At 37.1% G+C, this 17,485-nt stretch overlaps 1 protein-coding gene and 1 non-coding gene across 2 annotated transcripts; one reads left to right on the forward strand and one right to left on the reverse strand.

Annotated features, from left to right (window-relative positions):
• The first annotated feature begins 421 nt into the window (after positions 1–421).
• Positions 422–7,236, forward strand: zgc:92162 (group 10 secretory phospholipase A2). Its single transcript, XM_038287979.1, has 4 exons — positions 422–573; positions 868–1,036; positions 1,625–1,731; positions 5,597–7,236. The coding sequence occupies exons 1-4, from the start codon at positions 540–542 to the stop codon at positions 5,743–5,745; spliced, it is 459 nt and encodes a 152-aa protein (XP_038143907.1). The 5' UTR covers positions 422–539; the 3' UTR covers positions 5,746–7,236.
• Positions 7,237–8,489: 1,253 nt separating this feature from the next.
• Positions 8,490–8,561, reverse strand: trnat-cgu. The gene has a single exon. It is a non-coding gene; the product is annotated as a tRNA-Thr (tRNA).
• Positions 8,562–17,485: the final 8,924 nt, after the last annotated feature.

Genomic DNA, 17,485 nt, shown 5'->3' on the forward strand with positions numbered 1-17,485 from the left:
AGAAAAGCATTTTCTAGGTTTCTCTGTGGTGTTCTATATTTTGTGGCGTTTGGGGCATGTTTGACCACAGTGTTGATTTTTGAGCCGAGATGACAATGTTTTGAATCAATAGCTTCCTTTTCTTGCAAAATAAGGGTTGTTCGGAAAGTCGTTAGAGCTATAGAGCAAGTGTTTTAATTGTAAAAAACACATTTCAAGATAAATACTGTAATATTCTGTGATTTCTGTGGAGCAAAAATGTTGCTCAGCTGACATTTTTAATAGGGACCAAAATATCATATTTTAATTTTTTTTCCTTCAAGGGCAAATTGTCAACGAAAGCAGAGATATATATATATATATAAAAAAAGAAGACCCAGGCATGTTCCTGCAGGGGGAGCCTTGTTTCACAAACACTAGCTTATGCCCCGTCCAATTATGATGCTCAAGAGATTACTGCAGCAGCCTCTAAATAAAGCCTTCCCCTTCACTCAGCACTCAGTCGGTGGAAGAGCAGGAATCCACATTCAGCAGAGTTGACCTACCTGTTGCACGCAGTGATGACATTTTACTGTGTTCTCCTGCTGTTATCCGGTAAGTTGAAATGTTGTGCTTCTGATTTGACCGTGAAAGAAGGCTAAAGAATACTGAAGAAGTCAGAGTTGTTTTTTGTTAAAGCTTGTTGTGAGGTGTGTTGGCAGGCAAAGCAAATAAGTGGAATAGAGTTGGACCTGATTAGTTTTGGGATTTTTTTAATTACAATTAACTATTTTCTTTTACTTGTTAAAATTGTTATATAATGTTTGATTTTAACCATTTTTTGATAAAAGATAAGAGTGAGGTTAGCGTTCTAGAACTTGTGGATTTGCTGTTTGTTTCCCTTTGCAGTGGGTGTGGCCCTTGACACAGCGCACACTCCCCAAAGGACCAAAAGAGGGTTACTTGAGCTTGCAGGAGCTATCAGATGCAGCACCGGGAGATCTGCTTTAAATTACATGATGTACGGATGCTACTGCGGGCTGGGGGGTCAGGGCTGGCCCCGAGACAAGGCAGACTGGTAAAACAACTGCTGACTCTCTTAACTTTTACTCACATAATAGTATGTCTCTGCACCTGATGACAATGTGGACCAGAATTTAAGCAATCAGACTGGTTTGCACATGTATCCTGTGTTATGAAGCATGTAATTCAGAATCCATTAGTGTGTTTTCACTCCTTTCTGCGGGGATGGTATGCCGACTTTATTTGACCCTCTTGGTTGAGCTCAAGTCTTCCTTTTTCCAAAATAGGTGTAAGCAGTTTCCACTTCTAACTCTGACTGCTAAACCACAAACAGTGGAGAGAGGGGTGGAACGAGTGAATAATGTCAAAACACTTGCCCGGTCCAACTGGGATTTTAAAATAGGTCTGAGATACCACACCCGGATCCTAATTACTATCTCTTTGTTTTCTATCTTCACCACTAGACGTCTTATTCGTTAAAAAACATTTGACTGCCAACTAAGTTTAGTGTAAAACCAAAGTGGTGATCCTGGTCTGCTTTTAAAATACCTGTGGTGTTCCCTTACCACCCACCTACACTGCTGTCCTCACGCAGTCCGCTCCAGACGGAGGACTTAATGCTTTTACTCTGTTGTGTGTATAGGTGTTGCCACAAGCATGACTGCTGTTATGGAGATGCAGAAAATCTTGGTTGCTTCACCAAAACATCCCAATATCATTGGACTTGTGAGGACAGGAAAGCAGAATGTGGTAATGATTTTTACATATTCATTAAGTGAAAGATGTGTGCATAGGTGTTCATATTCTACAGCACCCCTTCAACATTAGTCTGACCCAGAAGACAGTTCCAGTGATGTTAAAGATCTCCTGTCTGGTTCCAGTTCCAAAAACACCTCAGGCAACAGTCCTCAGTGATTATAGACCTGTTGCCCTGACATCCCACATCCTGAAGGCCCTATAGAGATTTCTGTTGGTTCACCTCAGCAAACAAAGCAGCTATCAGGACCCCCTGCAGTTTGCTTTTGCAGTTGCAGTTGAAGATCCCATCATGCACCTGCTTTAACAAACCCACTGTCATTTAGACAAGGCAGACAGGACTGTGAGGATCATGTTCTTTGATTTCTCTAGTACATTTAACACAATTCAGCCTGACGCACTTTGTGAAATACTTTAGAAGACACAGGTGGAGGCATCAACAATTGCCTGGATAAAAAACTACCTAACAAACAGACCACAGCTTGTTAGACTGAAAGTTCAGCTGCCTCATCAAGCACTCAGCAGCACAGGACGCAACAAGTCATTTGCAAGAAGGGACAGAGCAGATTGTACTTCCTAAGGAAGCGTAGGCCATTCAGCATTAGCAGCAAGATGCTACATACAGGTGCTGGTCATAAAATTAGAATATCATGAAAAAGTAGATTGATTTCAGTAATTCCATTTAAAAAGTGAAACTTGTATATTATATTCATACATTACATACAAACTCATATATTTCAGATGTTTATTTTGTTTAATTTTGATGATTACAAATGACAACAAATGAAAATCTCAAATTCATCATATCAGAAAATTAGAATATTGTGAAAAGGTTCAAAATTGATGGCCCCTGGTGCCACACTCTAATCAGCTAACTAACTCAAACCACCTGCAAAAGCCTTTAAATGGTCTTTCAGTCTAGTTCTATAGGCTACACAATCATGGGGAAGACTGCTGACTTGACAGTTGTCCAAAAGACGACCATCGACACCTTGCACAAGGAGGGCAAGACACAAAAGGTCATCGCTAAAGAGGCTGGCTGTTCACAGAGCTCAGTGTCCAAGCACATTAATAGAGAGGCGAAGGGAAGGAAAAGATGTGGTCGAAAAAAGTGTACAAGCAAGAGAGATAACCGCACCCTGGAGAGGATTGTGAAACAAAACCCCTTCAAAAATGTGGGGGAGATTCACAAAGAGTGGACTGCAGCTGGAGTGAGTGCTTCAAGAACCACCACACACAGACGTATGAAAGACATGGGTTTCTGCTGTCGCATTCCTTGTGTCAAGCCACTCTTGAACCACAGACAGCGTCAGAAGCGTCTAAAGAGAAACAGGACTGGACTGCTGGTGAGTGGTCCAAAGTCATGTTCTCTGATGAAAGTAAATTTTGCATTTCCTTTGGAAATCAAGGTCCCAGAGTCTGGAGGAAAAGAAGAGAGGCACTTCATCCACGTTGCTTGAAGTCCAGTGTAAAGTTTCCACAGTCAGTGATGGTTTGGGGTGCCATGTCATCTGCTGGTGTTGGTCCATTGTGTTTTCTGAGGTCCAGGGTCAACGCAGCCACATACCAGGAAGTTTTAGAGCACTTCATGCTTCCTGCAGCTGACCAACTTTTTGGAGATGCAGATTTCATTTTCCAACAGGACTTGGCACCTGCACACAGTGCCAAAGCTACCAGTACCTGGTGGAAGGACCATGGTATCCCTGTTCTTAATTGGCCAGCAAACTCTCCTGACCTTAACCCCATAGAAAATCTATGGGGTATTGTGAAGAAGAAGATGCAATACACCAGACCCAACAATTCAGAAGAGCTAAAAGCCACTATTAGAGCAACCTGGGCTATCATAACACCTGAGCAGTGCCACAGACTGATCGACTCCATGCCACGCCGCATTGCTGCAGTAATACAGGCCAAAGGAGGCCCAACTAAATACTGAGTGCTGTACATGCTCATACTTTTCATGTTCATACTTTTCAGTTGGCCAACATTTCTATAAATCCTTTGTTTTTATTGGTCTTCAGTAATATTCTAATTTTCTGATATGATGAATTTGAGATTTTCATTTGTTGTCATTTGTAATCATCAAAATTAAACAAAATAAACATCTGAAATATATGAGTTTGTATGTAATGTATGAATATAATATACAAGTTTCACTTTTTGAATGGAATTACTGAAATCAATCTACTTTTTCATGATATTCTAATTTTATGACCAGCACCTGTAAGTCTGTTGTGGAGAGTATTATCTCTTCCTACATCATCTACTGGGGTTACAGCATCAAAGCAAATGACCTAAAAACATAAAATATGACCTCAGATTGTTTATAACTGTAGCTCAAAAGCAATACTTATGAAACATGGGAGTTGGATCAGAGCTTGTCTGCCTGGCTTTGTGTTTCCTGTACGGGGCCGCCTTTCTGCTCTTTGTATCTCTGCTTCTGTCTCCTTGAACCCCAGTTAGCCTCGGCAGATGGCCGCTCACACTGAGCCTGCTTCTGCTGGAGGTTTCTTCCTGTTTAAAGGGAGTTTTTCCTCTCCACTGTCGCTACAAGCATGCTTAGTGTGTGGGATTGTATCCCAGTCAATGAGTCGATACAATCAACTGTTTCCCTTGGATAGAAAACTTTGAATGAATAATGTAAAGTGCCTTGAGATGACGTGTTTTGAATTGGCCCTATATAAATAAACTGAATTGAATTGAAGTAACTTGGCCTTCACTAAAAAACATCTGCAAGTGTTTTTGAATAATTCTCTACCAGTTTTTTGTTTTTTTAATGCAGACTGGAATTTTTTATTTGCCCATTGCTTTTTTTTTAAACCAAAATTCTTAAACTTAATCAGATTAGATGGATAGAGTCAATAAACTCAATTTTCCAGGTTTACCTTAGATCCCTGATGCTGATTCGACATGGACTTTGATTAGGCCAGAAATATACTTTGATCTTAACTGTGTTTTGTTCTATTTTGTTCTATTTTTCTGCAAGTTGTATGATTATAGCCATTATCCTGCTGCCTCTATGCAAACACATTAATATGTCCATGCATTAATACATTTGAAGTGTTGTTCTTCTCTTTATAATATAAAGAGAATGTAATTTAATCTGAAAAGGTAACTTTTGAAATCAACCACATTAGGGTATCAGATCCAGAGAGTTTGAATAGAGATGAAGGACACACTTTCAAATCTTTATATGGAAATTCATATAATTTTCTTCCCATTAAATAGACATTTATTATGTTTTATTTGGTTTTTCACACAAAGTTCTAGTAAAATACACTGAATGCTGTGGTCTAAACCAAAGCTGGGTAAAGAACCCTAAATCTGTATTCAAGTAAAAGCAGTACTACTTCAATAACAACACTTTTTAACCTAAGTTAAAGGGATAATTAGCCATCCAAGAGGTTTCCTTTTTTAACTTTACAGTTGTGCCTACAAGTACCTGTACGGAAAATACTGTTTACTGTACACTAACTTGTTTACTGTATGTGAAGTTGAACGAAACTAAAACAGATGGACAGCAAGCTTCATTTAAACAATATGTTTCATTGAGTAACTCTGTCTGGAGCACTGCTGATTAAATATATATATATATATAAATATATATATATATATATATATTTTTTTTTTTTTTATCACGTAAAGATAATCATTGTTTTAGAGTAGTGAAACCTATAATAGCAAATTGTATGGTGCTTTCAAACCACTTCTAAGAGCATTTTTGTTAAAAATTGACTCAGAAATTCAAAAAAATAACCAGATTCCTCTCCCCGTTATTTAGAATATGTTGTATTGTAATGTTTTTCTATAGTTTGTTTTATGTTTTTAATTACTTAACTGTCTATTCTTTTAATTTCAGAGGATTTAGAGGACAAATGTGAGAAGTTTTTATGCAAGTGTGACAGAGAGGCGGCCAAGTGTTTGAGGAAAGCGCCATACATCAAGAAGTACGCTCTATGGCCAGATTTCATGTGTGGTAACGACCACCCAACGTGCAATATGTACTGATTCAATGCATCTTCATGTCCAATGTGCCTTTTGTGGAATAGGATAAAAAAAGACATATATTTTCACCATCATCTGTTTTCAATGAAACTTTGGGAAATTTATTAAGTAAAAGATTTTCTGATAACTTTTAGAAATTATTTTTTTTAACAATGAAAAAAAGAGGGATAGAGTGAAATAGAGTGAAAGGTGTTTTTGTTCACAATAGTTTAGCAGACTATACTGGTTCTGGCGTGTTCATTTAGTGCAACAGAGAAGCACCACTGGGAAAACAACACCTTCTCTGTGTTGTTTTCCATATTTGTCCCCAGGGTAGTCAGCTACGCTGCTGGAAACAAATACGCCTTTTTGTATTATTACAGACAATCCTTCCTTGTATTACTCAAAAAAAAAAAAAAAAGATAAACTGCAAATGCATGCTTGTATATACTGCAATTGCCTTATATTGTAATTTTTATCCCTTCAATATTTTTTTTTACACGCTGAGGTTGTTGGAACTGGGAAAAACTTTTATATTTTAAAAGCCAACTCAGCTGCCCCGAAGTCCACTCGTTGTGCTTTGTCAGTGTTTTGAACATAAAATCTATAATTAAAGACTTTTATTAAGCAAACAGCTTCAAGGATTCTGAGTCATCAACAGTTATGTGTTGCTGTAGAAAGGAGGGCTAGCTGCTCAGTGGTCCTGTCCCACAATTCTTGAGCCATGTCTAGCTAGTGAATAGCTGTCAGGTCACCTGATTTACATTTTTCTTTTAATCTATGATGAATTATGTTTATTTTCAGAGTTAACTTCATTCTTATCAGAATGTAAACATACCTTTACGCCACACAGCCCCACAAAGAGTGGGGCATTTCCAAAGTCACCAAACCAGTTTCAGCTTATCAGGTGTGAGTGACATCTACATGCATACCACTGGATGGTGCATAATCCTCCACCAACACAACCAGAGCAAAACATCCAAAAGTATGAGTTAACATTCCTTTCTGAAAGAGTTTGCATTTTGCTTTGCTTTTGTTTTGTTTTTTGTTTTTTTAGAGGAAGGCGTTCTTACTGATTAATCTTATCATTTTCCTCCTCTCTGCTATATAGCGAGCTGAACACAGCATTTAATCTAGCTGTCCTAGATGTTACTATAGAAAGCTGCTCCTCTTTACTAAGGAACACACAAATACACCGCTCCTTTGTTCTGTGCTCAGCTTATGTTTCTACTAAAATGAGAGATCCATGGGAGAATTAAATGAAAAGCATTCAGTTCACAGATGGAATTGGATATCTGGGTCAAGGCCTACAAATGTCTGCACAGAATCCACAATTGTAAATGGCAAAGACAAAACCATATTAGATTCTGAGTTTATTTTTTTAATTCTTGGGTTAATAGAATTTTGGTTTCATTTATTACATCATCCATTTTTTTCCTTAATCAAAAATGTTCTTTATATATATATTTCAAGTGGCACGAGAAGTATAACGCATTAAATTTATTTGGGATATCACTTCTGTCTCTGTCTGATGCTGTATGCTGTTTTAAACTGTAAATGAAAACCTTGCAGTCCTGCACTTCTTTTAAGAAACCTGTTCATCAGGTCTTTAAGTATTTATCTACTCAGTTTGTTTGGCTGTATCTGGGTAATTAAATGAAGAGTCATCCCTTTTGCTCTATGAAAAATGGCAAAGTGAGGTATAGTTGTCTTGCTCAAGCAGCCTAAAACTACAGAGATAGCTCAGGATAAGTTGAGCCTCCATGAGCTTTATCAAAAAAAAAGTTTTAAGCCAACGTAAATGTAGACAGGATGTGACTCACAGATTAGAACTGCTTGGGTTTTTTTTTTTCCCACAAGAACACTGCAGAAAAATAGGTGCATTTTTCTTGTTTCAAGCAAGTAGGTGAGACACTTTTCCAATGGATTTTAAAATATGAAAAAAAAAAAAAAAGAAACTACATTGCCGTATGTAAAATGCATATAATTGTCATTGACAAATCATCTTATTTACCTACTCAGAATAAGGGCAAACACATTTATTTTAACATGACTGTTCATGATTTTTAATCCATTTCCCTTTATTCTACATTCTGATTTCGTGTGCTTCAAATTAAGGAACAGCCAAACTTAATTTTACCCAGAAAATGACATCCAGTGAAGTCCCACCTAGGTTAAATGCTGAGCCTTTAGATTACAAGTGTCACAAAATGTGAGTAAAACAAAAAAAATAAATAAAATAAAAATACTTATAAAACACTGATAGATTGTAGGCAAAAGGTTTCAAGGGAAGAATTAATCGAGAGGATGTTTAATAGTTAGCTCCAAAGAGTGATAGTATGCAGTATTGTAATGAACTGATTGCTAATAAAGAATTTTATCTCACAGATCTCTAAAACAAAAACTGTAATGTAGTCACAATAATATTAAATCATCTGCAACCCCTTTTAGAAGAAATAGCAGCCATAAGAAACTGAATATGACAGTGATGCAGCATATCTGAAACAAAGATACTGCAGAACTGTGCATTACCCAGGAAACTGCAGTATTGTGTCAAGTTACGGACATTTGCGGATGCATGGTTGAATTATCCATTTCACGAAACTGCAGTTTTGTGTCCAGTTACGGCGGATGCATGGTTGAATTATCCAATTTACCTGATGATATGAAATTACTGTGTAAAAACAAGAAATGGCTGTATTTTCAAATTGGAATTTTATCATCAAAGCTGTCTATGTACTAGACGGTATGATGTGGTTCCATTCAAAAGGCACGGACGGGGTTCGAACCCGCGATCTTCGGTTTACGAGACCGACGCCTTACCACTTGGCCACCGCGCCTGCGCCGCATGGTCACACATAAACCTTTTTCTCCCTGGTGACAGATCGCCACCAGCGATCATTTCGTTCTCTGTTGTGTCATATATATATATATATATATATATATATATATATATATATATATATATATATATGTTTTTTTTCTGTTTCATGTACAAACGGTCTAATGATTACAGCGAGCGGCCTAGAGCAGGCGCAGCAGTTGCCGAGAAGGTGTGTTATCTGTACTGTACCAGAAGAGGGCGGTGTTAAAGTATTGTTTTTGTTGGAGTTCATTGGCGGTGCTGAATAAAAAGCATAAAAAAGTGACGGTTTTACTGTTTGTATTACGACTGAAACAAAGTTTTTTTTTTCTACTGCTGTTTCTACTGAGGGGACATTTGATATAGAATTTTTTTAAGTTTTGTTAAATGCTTTTAAATGGTTAAACTGTTTTCCTAAAATGATTGAGAACCCAAATAAAAAAATCATCCATGCACATTATGTATGTCTACATAATGAAAAAATTGTTTGGCCTTTTATTGCTCTATAACACGAGTCCTATCTGCACCTTTTCTTGTCTTGTTTGAAAAAAATAAAATGTTATATTAACACCAAAATTGGCACCAGTTAATCGGACAAGCTGTATAACCAATACTCAGGCTGGCTAGTTAAAGCAGGTTTAAATTGCTGGATGGCTTTAAAGTTTCCTTCTCATTTTGACTCCTGCTTTTGACAATAGATCACTGTAGCCGAAGAAATATTTACAGAAATCTCATGCATCTATTATTTTTTCATGCAAGAAATATTGAGCATTTCACTAAGGAACAGCAGTTGTTGTTAAACACTGCTTCCAGAAAAGTGCTGCCTTGAAATTGTACCTTTCGATCACTGAGATTATTTGTTTCAGTTTTACTTCCCACATTTTCCATTACACTACAGCTCCTGATATCTCTGCTGATTACAAATGATCCTGTTAACAAAAGTAGGTTTTACTAGATGTTCAAATATAATTAGTAGCTATGATTTAATAAGGAATAAAAATGGAAGATATAAATGTATTGCTATGAGATGTTACTGGTTTCTTGCAATGCAATAGTTGCAATATGCAATGCAAACAATATGCAATGACATATAAATAACTGATGATGAGATTAAACGTGCTCTATTGGAGTCATACTGTGGTAGGCACTCCCAGCTGACACAGATTAAAGTACCTATGATGCTAAAATTCAGAGAGAGCGTTAGAGCAACAGCAAATACAGAGGTTAGAAAGATAGTATTAATACAACTGACATTGTCTTTAGAATGTTGCCTACCTATTTCAACTCTACCAATCTAGGCTCATTGAACCAGATTTTTTGTCCCTGTCTATTGTCAATTTGGAGGAGCCTGTGGAGTCAAATGACAATAACCAGACCAGTAGCCCTCCCTGGGAAACTTTTGTTGCAAAGCCAAAAACCGAAGAATCCAACCCAGATTTTAAAAGATGCCTGACAAGCTGAAAGCCAAATCTAGATGATAAAAACTTGTCCAGACTTCAATGTATGTCTCCTACTCCAAATAACAATAGTTGCAAAAAGCTGTTTATTCTAAAACAAAGGGTAAGAAAGGTCCCACTGAAATTACTGAGAATACTTGGATTCCGCTAAATAACAGGTTGGCTGCCCAACTTGTTGCTGACCCTGAGGAGGACAGCCAGTTTCCAGACAATAGACAAAGGTATGAGGAAATTCAGCCCTCTAAAACAGCCTCGTAATAAAAAATAATCCAAGAACATTAATAGTAAATGATACTGTTACTAAGACTGAACTCTTTCGCAATAAGAACAACACAGACACAGTTAAAGGACATTTCCTTCTCTCTAAACAAAGTACATGATGCAAATGAAAATCTGATAGAGTGTCTCCCTGATGATAAACTAAATGTCACTCTGCTAAGGCATTGGAACCAGTGTTAATTTCCTCAACTTTTTTAAATTTAGTCTTAGTCACAATGACAAAAATCTGTTTAAGTCTTAGTCAAATTTTTGTTATTTTAGTCATTTTTTAGTCAACGCTGTAAAAAATAGAACTTCACCACACATTGCTTCTCTATTTTTCTATTTTATTTATATAACACTGCAGAACAGAACTTTTCCACACACTGATTCTCTTTTTTTAAATATATCACAATGTACAGAATAAAACTTCACACACCGATTCTCTTTTAAACATTTATCTGACTGTTCACATTGAACCTTCTGTCGATTGTTTCATTCTCAATGATCTTGCAGGCAGGCCAGAACGCCCAATAGTCTTTGCCATTGAGTTCTCCAGGGCTTTCTGCTCATTGGCGTGAGGTTTGTAAGGTGGGGGTGCTCCCAACATCTCTGCGACAGAACTACTATACCAAATCAATTTCAACACCAGGATGAAGATACAGGTGATACTACTACTAGGGCCTGTTAAATAGCTTTTAAGTACTGACAGACCCACACGTTCCTTACCTTCTTCCATATGGCAGCATGTTGGCACCTCATATGTCGCTTGAGTTTCTTTGTATTCTTTCCTGCCATTTTGAACCTCAGACTCTTTGGTGGCGTCCTTCCTCCAGTGTTTCCACATCTTGGCCACCACCAGCATCGGCAGCATGATCAATCATTATCATGCAGGTTGTTTTGTTGTCCTTTGCGTTGTAAACAAAATGGCCCCATACAGCCAAGCATTGTTTTTTCCCAGCTCCTTCAACAAACAGTACACCGGTATCCGATCCCAACGCCATGACTGCGAAGTTGAGCTAGCCACAGTTAACTACTACCAGTGATTCTAGGACTATAAGCCCTCTGCTACTACTGATTGAGTGGCGTGTAGGGACAAACAGGGCAACAACATATAATCTTCTATGAAGTTCAAGAAACACTTATATTAACAAATATAAAATAATTATGAACAATTACGTTTTTTAATGCGAATTCGTCCATGGCTTGTAAATTTCGTCTGGTCTTAGTCTCGTTTACAAAAATCATTTTTTATAATCATCTTATTTTTATTTTCTGAAAACAATTTTTGTGCGTCATAATCTTGTCATCGTCAAGGAAAAAAGGGGCCTTGACGAAATTTTTTTGTAATCGTTCTGGTTGACGAAATTAACACTGCTTGGAATTGGAACAAAAACGGAAGGATTAAAGGATAAAGGTCGCCAGCTGCCATCCATGACTGTTTTGTAGCACAGTCGCCATCCGTTGAACCCCGACAAACCAGAGTGAAATCCCGACAGAAGACTGAACTCCTCCCCTACAAGGCCTCCACAACGCCATCTCCTGTATCCAGCCCAACACTACAGCTCTATCTGTTCATGTAAAATCAACTTTCTGCTTATCCGATCTGTGACTCAAAACCGTGATACGATCAGAGCCATTCATTTTGTGATCAATTGCACCAATATCTGTAAGGAAAATCATTTTTGAAATCTTGATTTTATGCTTCTTACTGAGACATGGCTAAGTGAAAATAACAAGATACCAATTTTGTTGGAGACCATACCTCCCAATTACAATTTCTCCATCAGAGTGTTTAAAAAAGAGGGAGGACTGGTTACTCTGTTTAAAGATCCACTTAAGTGTAGAAAAGAGACCCTGGGGGACTTTGAATCATTTGAATTTCTGGCTGTCAAGTACAGGGCCCTATTTGAGCCACGTTTCTGAACGTTTTTAGGCCTCCAAAATAAACTTTTTAAATCATTTTAATGATTAAGGGGAGTGGCGGCTTAGTGGTTTAGAACTAGGGCATAGAACTTGGAATCCAGCGGTTGTGAGGTCGAGCCCCCATCTCATAGATTGCCCTATGGCTCTCTGAGCAAAGACCCTTAACCCCACACTGCTCCCCGGGTGCCACACAATGACAGCCCACTGCTCCTCAATGGGGGAAAAAACATGCAAAAAAAATGCAAAAAAACATTACCACACAGGAAAAAAAGGTGACTTTTTGGTGCAATAAACTCTATTTGAGTTTTTCTCATAATTTCTACTCTGTATTTCTAAGCTTCAGTAAAAACTTGTGTCTTGTGTCTGAAGTAAAATTAAACCTTTTTTTTTAATAAATTCTGGGGAAAGAGTAAGTTTTACTTAGATTTCCTTATACTATTTAGATGTTTAATAGCAGTACGTACATCAACCTAAAAATACTATATAAATTTTATTCTATAAATATTACGTTTTGTAACGCACGCACATATGTGCACTGTAGCTCACAGCAGGACTGATTCTACTCCGAGTCCAGGATCACACACAGAGAAACAGGTAGTCCCAACGACAGTCATTTTGGCAGGGTGCAACAGTACTGCAAATGTCTGCTCGCTGCTCATGGGACTGATATATGCCCTGAACTTAACATTCCCATGTTCCCAGTTCTCCATGTGACTCTGCTCCACTTTGCGCTGCACTTTTGAAATCTTCCAAAAACCTTTCCTGGAGTTGGACGGTTTTAAACTGTCCCCAAAAGTAAACACCCTGAAGTTGATGTTGCTTTCCTAAATGCATTCATGATTTTTTCATCTTAGGGTAAGAACATGTTGCATCAAAAGCCAAGAATTAGCAGTGGGTTCCAATTAATTTTAGTGGAAGGTTCTCATTAATGTTTTTTATTTTTTGCCAAATAAGGTAGACGTTATTTCGCAAAAAATAACAGATACGTTTATTCAAATATCTAGTAGAGATTTTACTCTTCATTGGGAATGGTTAGAAAGTTTAAGCTTTTAATTTTTAATTGTGTTGATTTAGTTTCGTTATTGTTGTAATGGCATTCTTAAAATGCAATTGCATTCTTAAAAACCTACACACTGTTTCAGTGTGTAGGTTTGTAAGATTTTTATCGCATATTTGAGTAGCGAGATAATACCAGATCTGTGTTGGATGTGCTGTAAATGAAATACTGTGTAATTATTGCTTACAAGTCATACCAATCTTTTTCTTTTTTTTTTTTGATACAAATTCTAATGCAGTACAACATAATGCAGTTTTACTCTTAATGCAATATTTGTAAATGTTTTTTCTTATTTAAATCGAGGCATACATAATCTTTACACCACTGATCACAGTTTAGGTGGCTGTTCTCTACTGACCCTCACCCAGAGGTTGTTTTGAGCATGTTTGTGTAAGTTTAATATTCTTGATCTTACATATGAGTATATTTCTGTTACGAATTTTGAAACTCTCAGTTTCAGAGGGTTGCAAATTTTTTGTCGCATATTCGAAAAGTACAATTCCATGTAGATGGCTGCTGAGGGACCCAGTGTCTGCTAGTGTCTGCTTGGGTGTGTTTGTGAATGGTTGTTTGTCTCTATGTTGCCTTTACTCAATTTGTTTGGATAAATTTAACTTTTACTTAATTAGATGTAATTAAGTAAATGTGATTAATATCCTCACACCTGTTATGTCACATGGAAGTAAAATTTACTTGATACTGGCAAGTGAGTGTTACTTGATATTGTAGCATTAAATTTTACTTTTCATTTGCATGCAAATACAATATATATTTTAAGTAAATCTTATGAGTTATTTTTTTTCAATGCAGTATCAAACCTACTTCAGATATATTTATAAATCCTGTTATCGAAACACCTTTTATATTTCTCTACAAGATGTTTTGTAGGCAATAGAAAAAGTTTAAATATTTTATTTCATGCTGAGATTTTGCATTTAACCTGAGTGTTGAGGCTTAGTCTCTTTCCCAGGTCCTTCAAAGATGATGGATCCATGAATTACCTTCATCAATAATCCACCTCATCGACAACATGTTCAGATTTTTGCTGACCATCAACGCTCAATCACTGCCTTTGTCAATTTGAGATCTTAAAAAAAGAAAAATCAATGAGCTGTTGAACTTTTTTTTTTTTTTACTTTTTTGGAAAAACAATGAACTATACTGTTAAAATAAAGTTAAAAAAAATGGCCATATAAAATGTTACAGTGATTAATGTAAGAATTATATACTAAATTCTTGAAAGTTCAACTGCCTTTGATTTATGTGATCAGAAACCAAAGGATAGCCTTCACAAATTTGGTGATAAAACTTCAGATAGGTTTAACTCTCGCTCAATCCTTAAACAACACTGGACTGATAGTGTGTCATTTTAAAAAATATCAAGGCAAAGTATGGCTTGTGTGCTTACCTGCAATGTTTAACATGATCCTTAAATTGGCTACAAAGGAGTTCCTCAGCATAAATCAGACATTTTTCCTTTGGCTCACATGCTGCAGTCTCATGTTCTGTCTATTGTTAGACTGCAACAGCTATTAGGATGGTCACTTGTTGGCACTGGAGGTGTCAAAAGTAAGTACAAGTATAAATCCTACTGTTTAAAAACACTTTTACAGAAGTAAGAGTAGCAACTTCAGGTTTTTACTCAAGTAAAAGTGTAAAAGTACAATTTTTAAAATCACTTAAAGTATTAAAGTTAGTAATGCAGGTTAAACTGTTAAGGACAAAAGCTTGAAAAGACTTAGACAGATTTAATTTTTTTTTCATTTTGTACACACAACTGTGAACAAAAAGAAATTTCATTCAGTACAGCTCTCTACACCGGCAACCCAGTCTCATGGGAAAATGTACCCCCACTACGTTGGTCCACACTGGAAAACGTAGTGGATGAGACTGGGTTGACACCGGAGGTGTTCAACCGGGGGTCCACAACCCCTAGGGGATCCACAGAGTTACTGCATGAGTGTCGCAAGTTTTGATTGATTAGACTTTTTTTATATTCTCCCTGCAATTTTTTCCACTAATTGAAATGTCTTTAAATCCACATTAACATGAATTCAACAGACTGTAGTAAACAGATAAATGGAGGCAGAAGATGTCTTTCAGTCATCAATGCACACATTCAGCGACACACAGGAGATCTTTCAAGCTGGGCACCATTTAATTCATAACACCTGTCCCATCAACCAGGAATCTATAGGACCAGTTTGATATATCGCAATTCCATAAAATATATATAATTAGGGGGTCCCTGCTACATCTCACCATCAGTTTGGGGGTCCTTGGCCTGGGAAACATTGAAGACCTCTTCTTTAAGGCAATCAGTTGCCATAAATATTTTAAGTTTGGAGTGAAATGATTTTGAGTTGTAATGAGTCTATGTTTTTGAGTCATGTTTAATGAGAAGAGTGAAAGAAAAAACTAATGAGGCCTAGAATGTTAAGTTCATTAAACATAAAATCCTCTGTCTTCTTACTTGAAATGATTAAGTTTGTTTGAGTTATTTCAATAAGAAAGATGACTGAACATTCTGTGTAGCAGAAACTGTGGAATTTTGAGTTGGCTTAATTGGTCAATTTTATTTAATTATGATTTAAATGTACATTTAAAATAAACTCCAAACATATAAGCTCTGTCATACTAAAATGTTTGAGTTTAAGAGCTCAAAAGAATTGTGGCAACTGACTGCCTTACTTTTTTGAGTACTGCTAACTTATTCGGGTAACAAAGTATTTGTAATTTGTTATTTGAAACCTCTGGTTGGCACTCAAACATTTGTTTTCTTTAAGATAAAAAAGATCTCGTAAAACAAAAAGGGTATGAAAGATGAAAAAGTAACACTAACAGGAGTTCTATTGATGTTTTTTTTATTGGATGAACGTAGATGAGGGCGCTTCTGATTTGTGTCCTAATAGATTTAATTGTTTATCCTATGTTTGTGCAGGGCATTGCACAGAGCTTTTTGTTACTTTGTCATCTTTGAGGATCTTAAAATCTCAAAGCCCCAACAGTCTCTAAGTTGTGGACAGGCTACCAAGATATGACATCCCAATTCATCAGCACGGTTTTCATCACCTGTAAAATAATTAACAGTGAATAGAAGCTATTACTAATTTCACGTCTCTGTGTAAAGTGAACCAAATTATTCTACCATAACTTACCAGCATGGAAAGCAAAAACATGGCTCATATGTTTTACATTACAGTAGTGTCATAAAACAGTAACAAGGCCTGTCTGTGGTGTTAGCAATTTACCAAAAAATTTTAGTGTCTCTTCTCTCCGACCAACAGCGTTTAGTTGAGCTTTTCTTCTGCTGTTGGGACCAATGTCTGATCAGTGTTGCTTTCAGAAAAGTATGATCTTGTAAAGCATAATCAAAGCCTTGCAACAACAATTGAGTCATTCAACCCACTTAAATTGTCCTCGGTCTTTGAAAATAAAACTGTATGCAGTATTTTATGAAAAACTTATGGACATAGAAATTATTTTGGGACCTTGGATGTATCATCTTCTTTGAATTCAATTCAATTCAATTCAGTTTATTTATATAGCGCCAAATTCACAACACATGTCATCTCAAGGCACTTTACAGTTCAACCAGATCATACAGTCAAATTGATACAAAGTTTTCTATCTAAGGAAAACCAGTTGATTGCATTGACTCATTGACTCAAATACAATCCCCCACACTAAGCATGCTTGTAGCGACAGTGGAGAGGAAAAACTCCCTTTTAACAGGAAGAAACCTCCAGCAGAACCAGGCTCAGTGTGAGCGGCCATCTGCCGAGGCCGACTGGGGTTCAAGGAGACAGAAGCAGAGATACAAAAAGCAGCTGTAAAAGGCGGCCCCGTCCAGGAAACACACAGCCAGGCAGACGAGCTCCAAGGCAGCTCCAATTCCAGAGGACGAAGAGAGCACATCCACTCAGTCACGGTCATAGAAACAGGACCACACTGGAAAACAGGCCGATCTCCAACATCTATAAACAAGGGTGTTGATGGAAGCAGCACAGCTGATGTTTCTTTCCAGGATGACGTCACAGCCAAACAGGAACAAACGAGGCAAAGCTACTCTGAGGAAAAGCAGAGAGAGCAGAAGGTTAGAGATTGAACTAACAGATTCTGCAGAATAGGAGAACAGAGAGAGAATGAAGCAGAATGATGAAATGGGGGTCCCTATGTCCTCCAGGAGTCTAAGCCTATAGC

The sequence above is a fragment of the Cyprinodon tularosa genome, unplaced genomic scaffold, assembly GCF_016077235.1.
Source record: "Cyprinodon tularosa strain WSP-4 unplaced genomic scaffold, ASM1607723v1 ctg246, whole genome shotgun sequence".
Classification (NCBI taxonomy): Eukaryota; Metazoa; Chordata; class Actinopteri; order Cyprinodontiformes; family Cyprinodontidae; genus Cyprinodon; species Cyprinodon tularosa.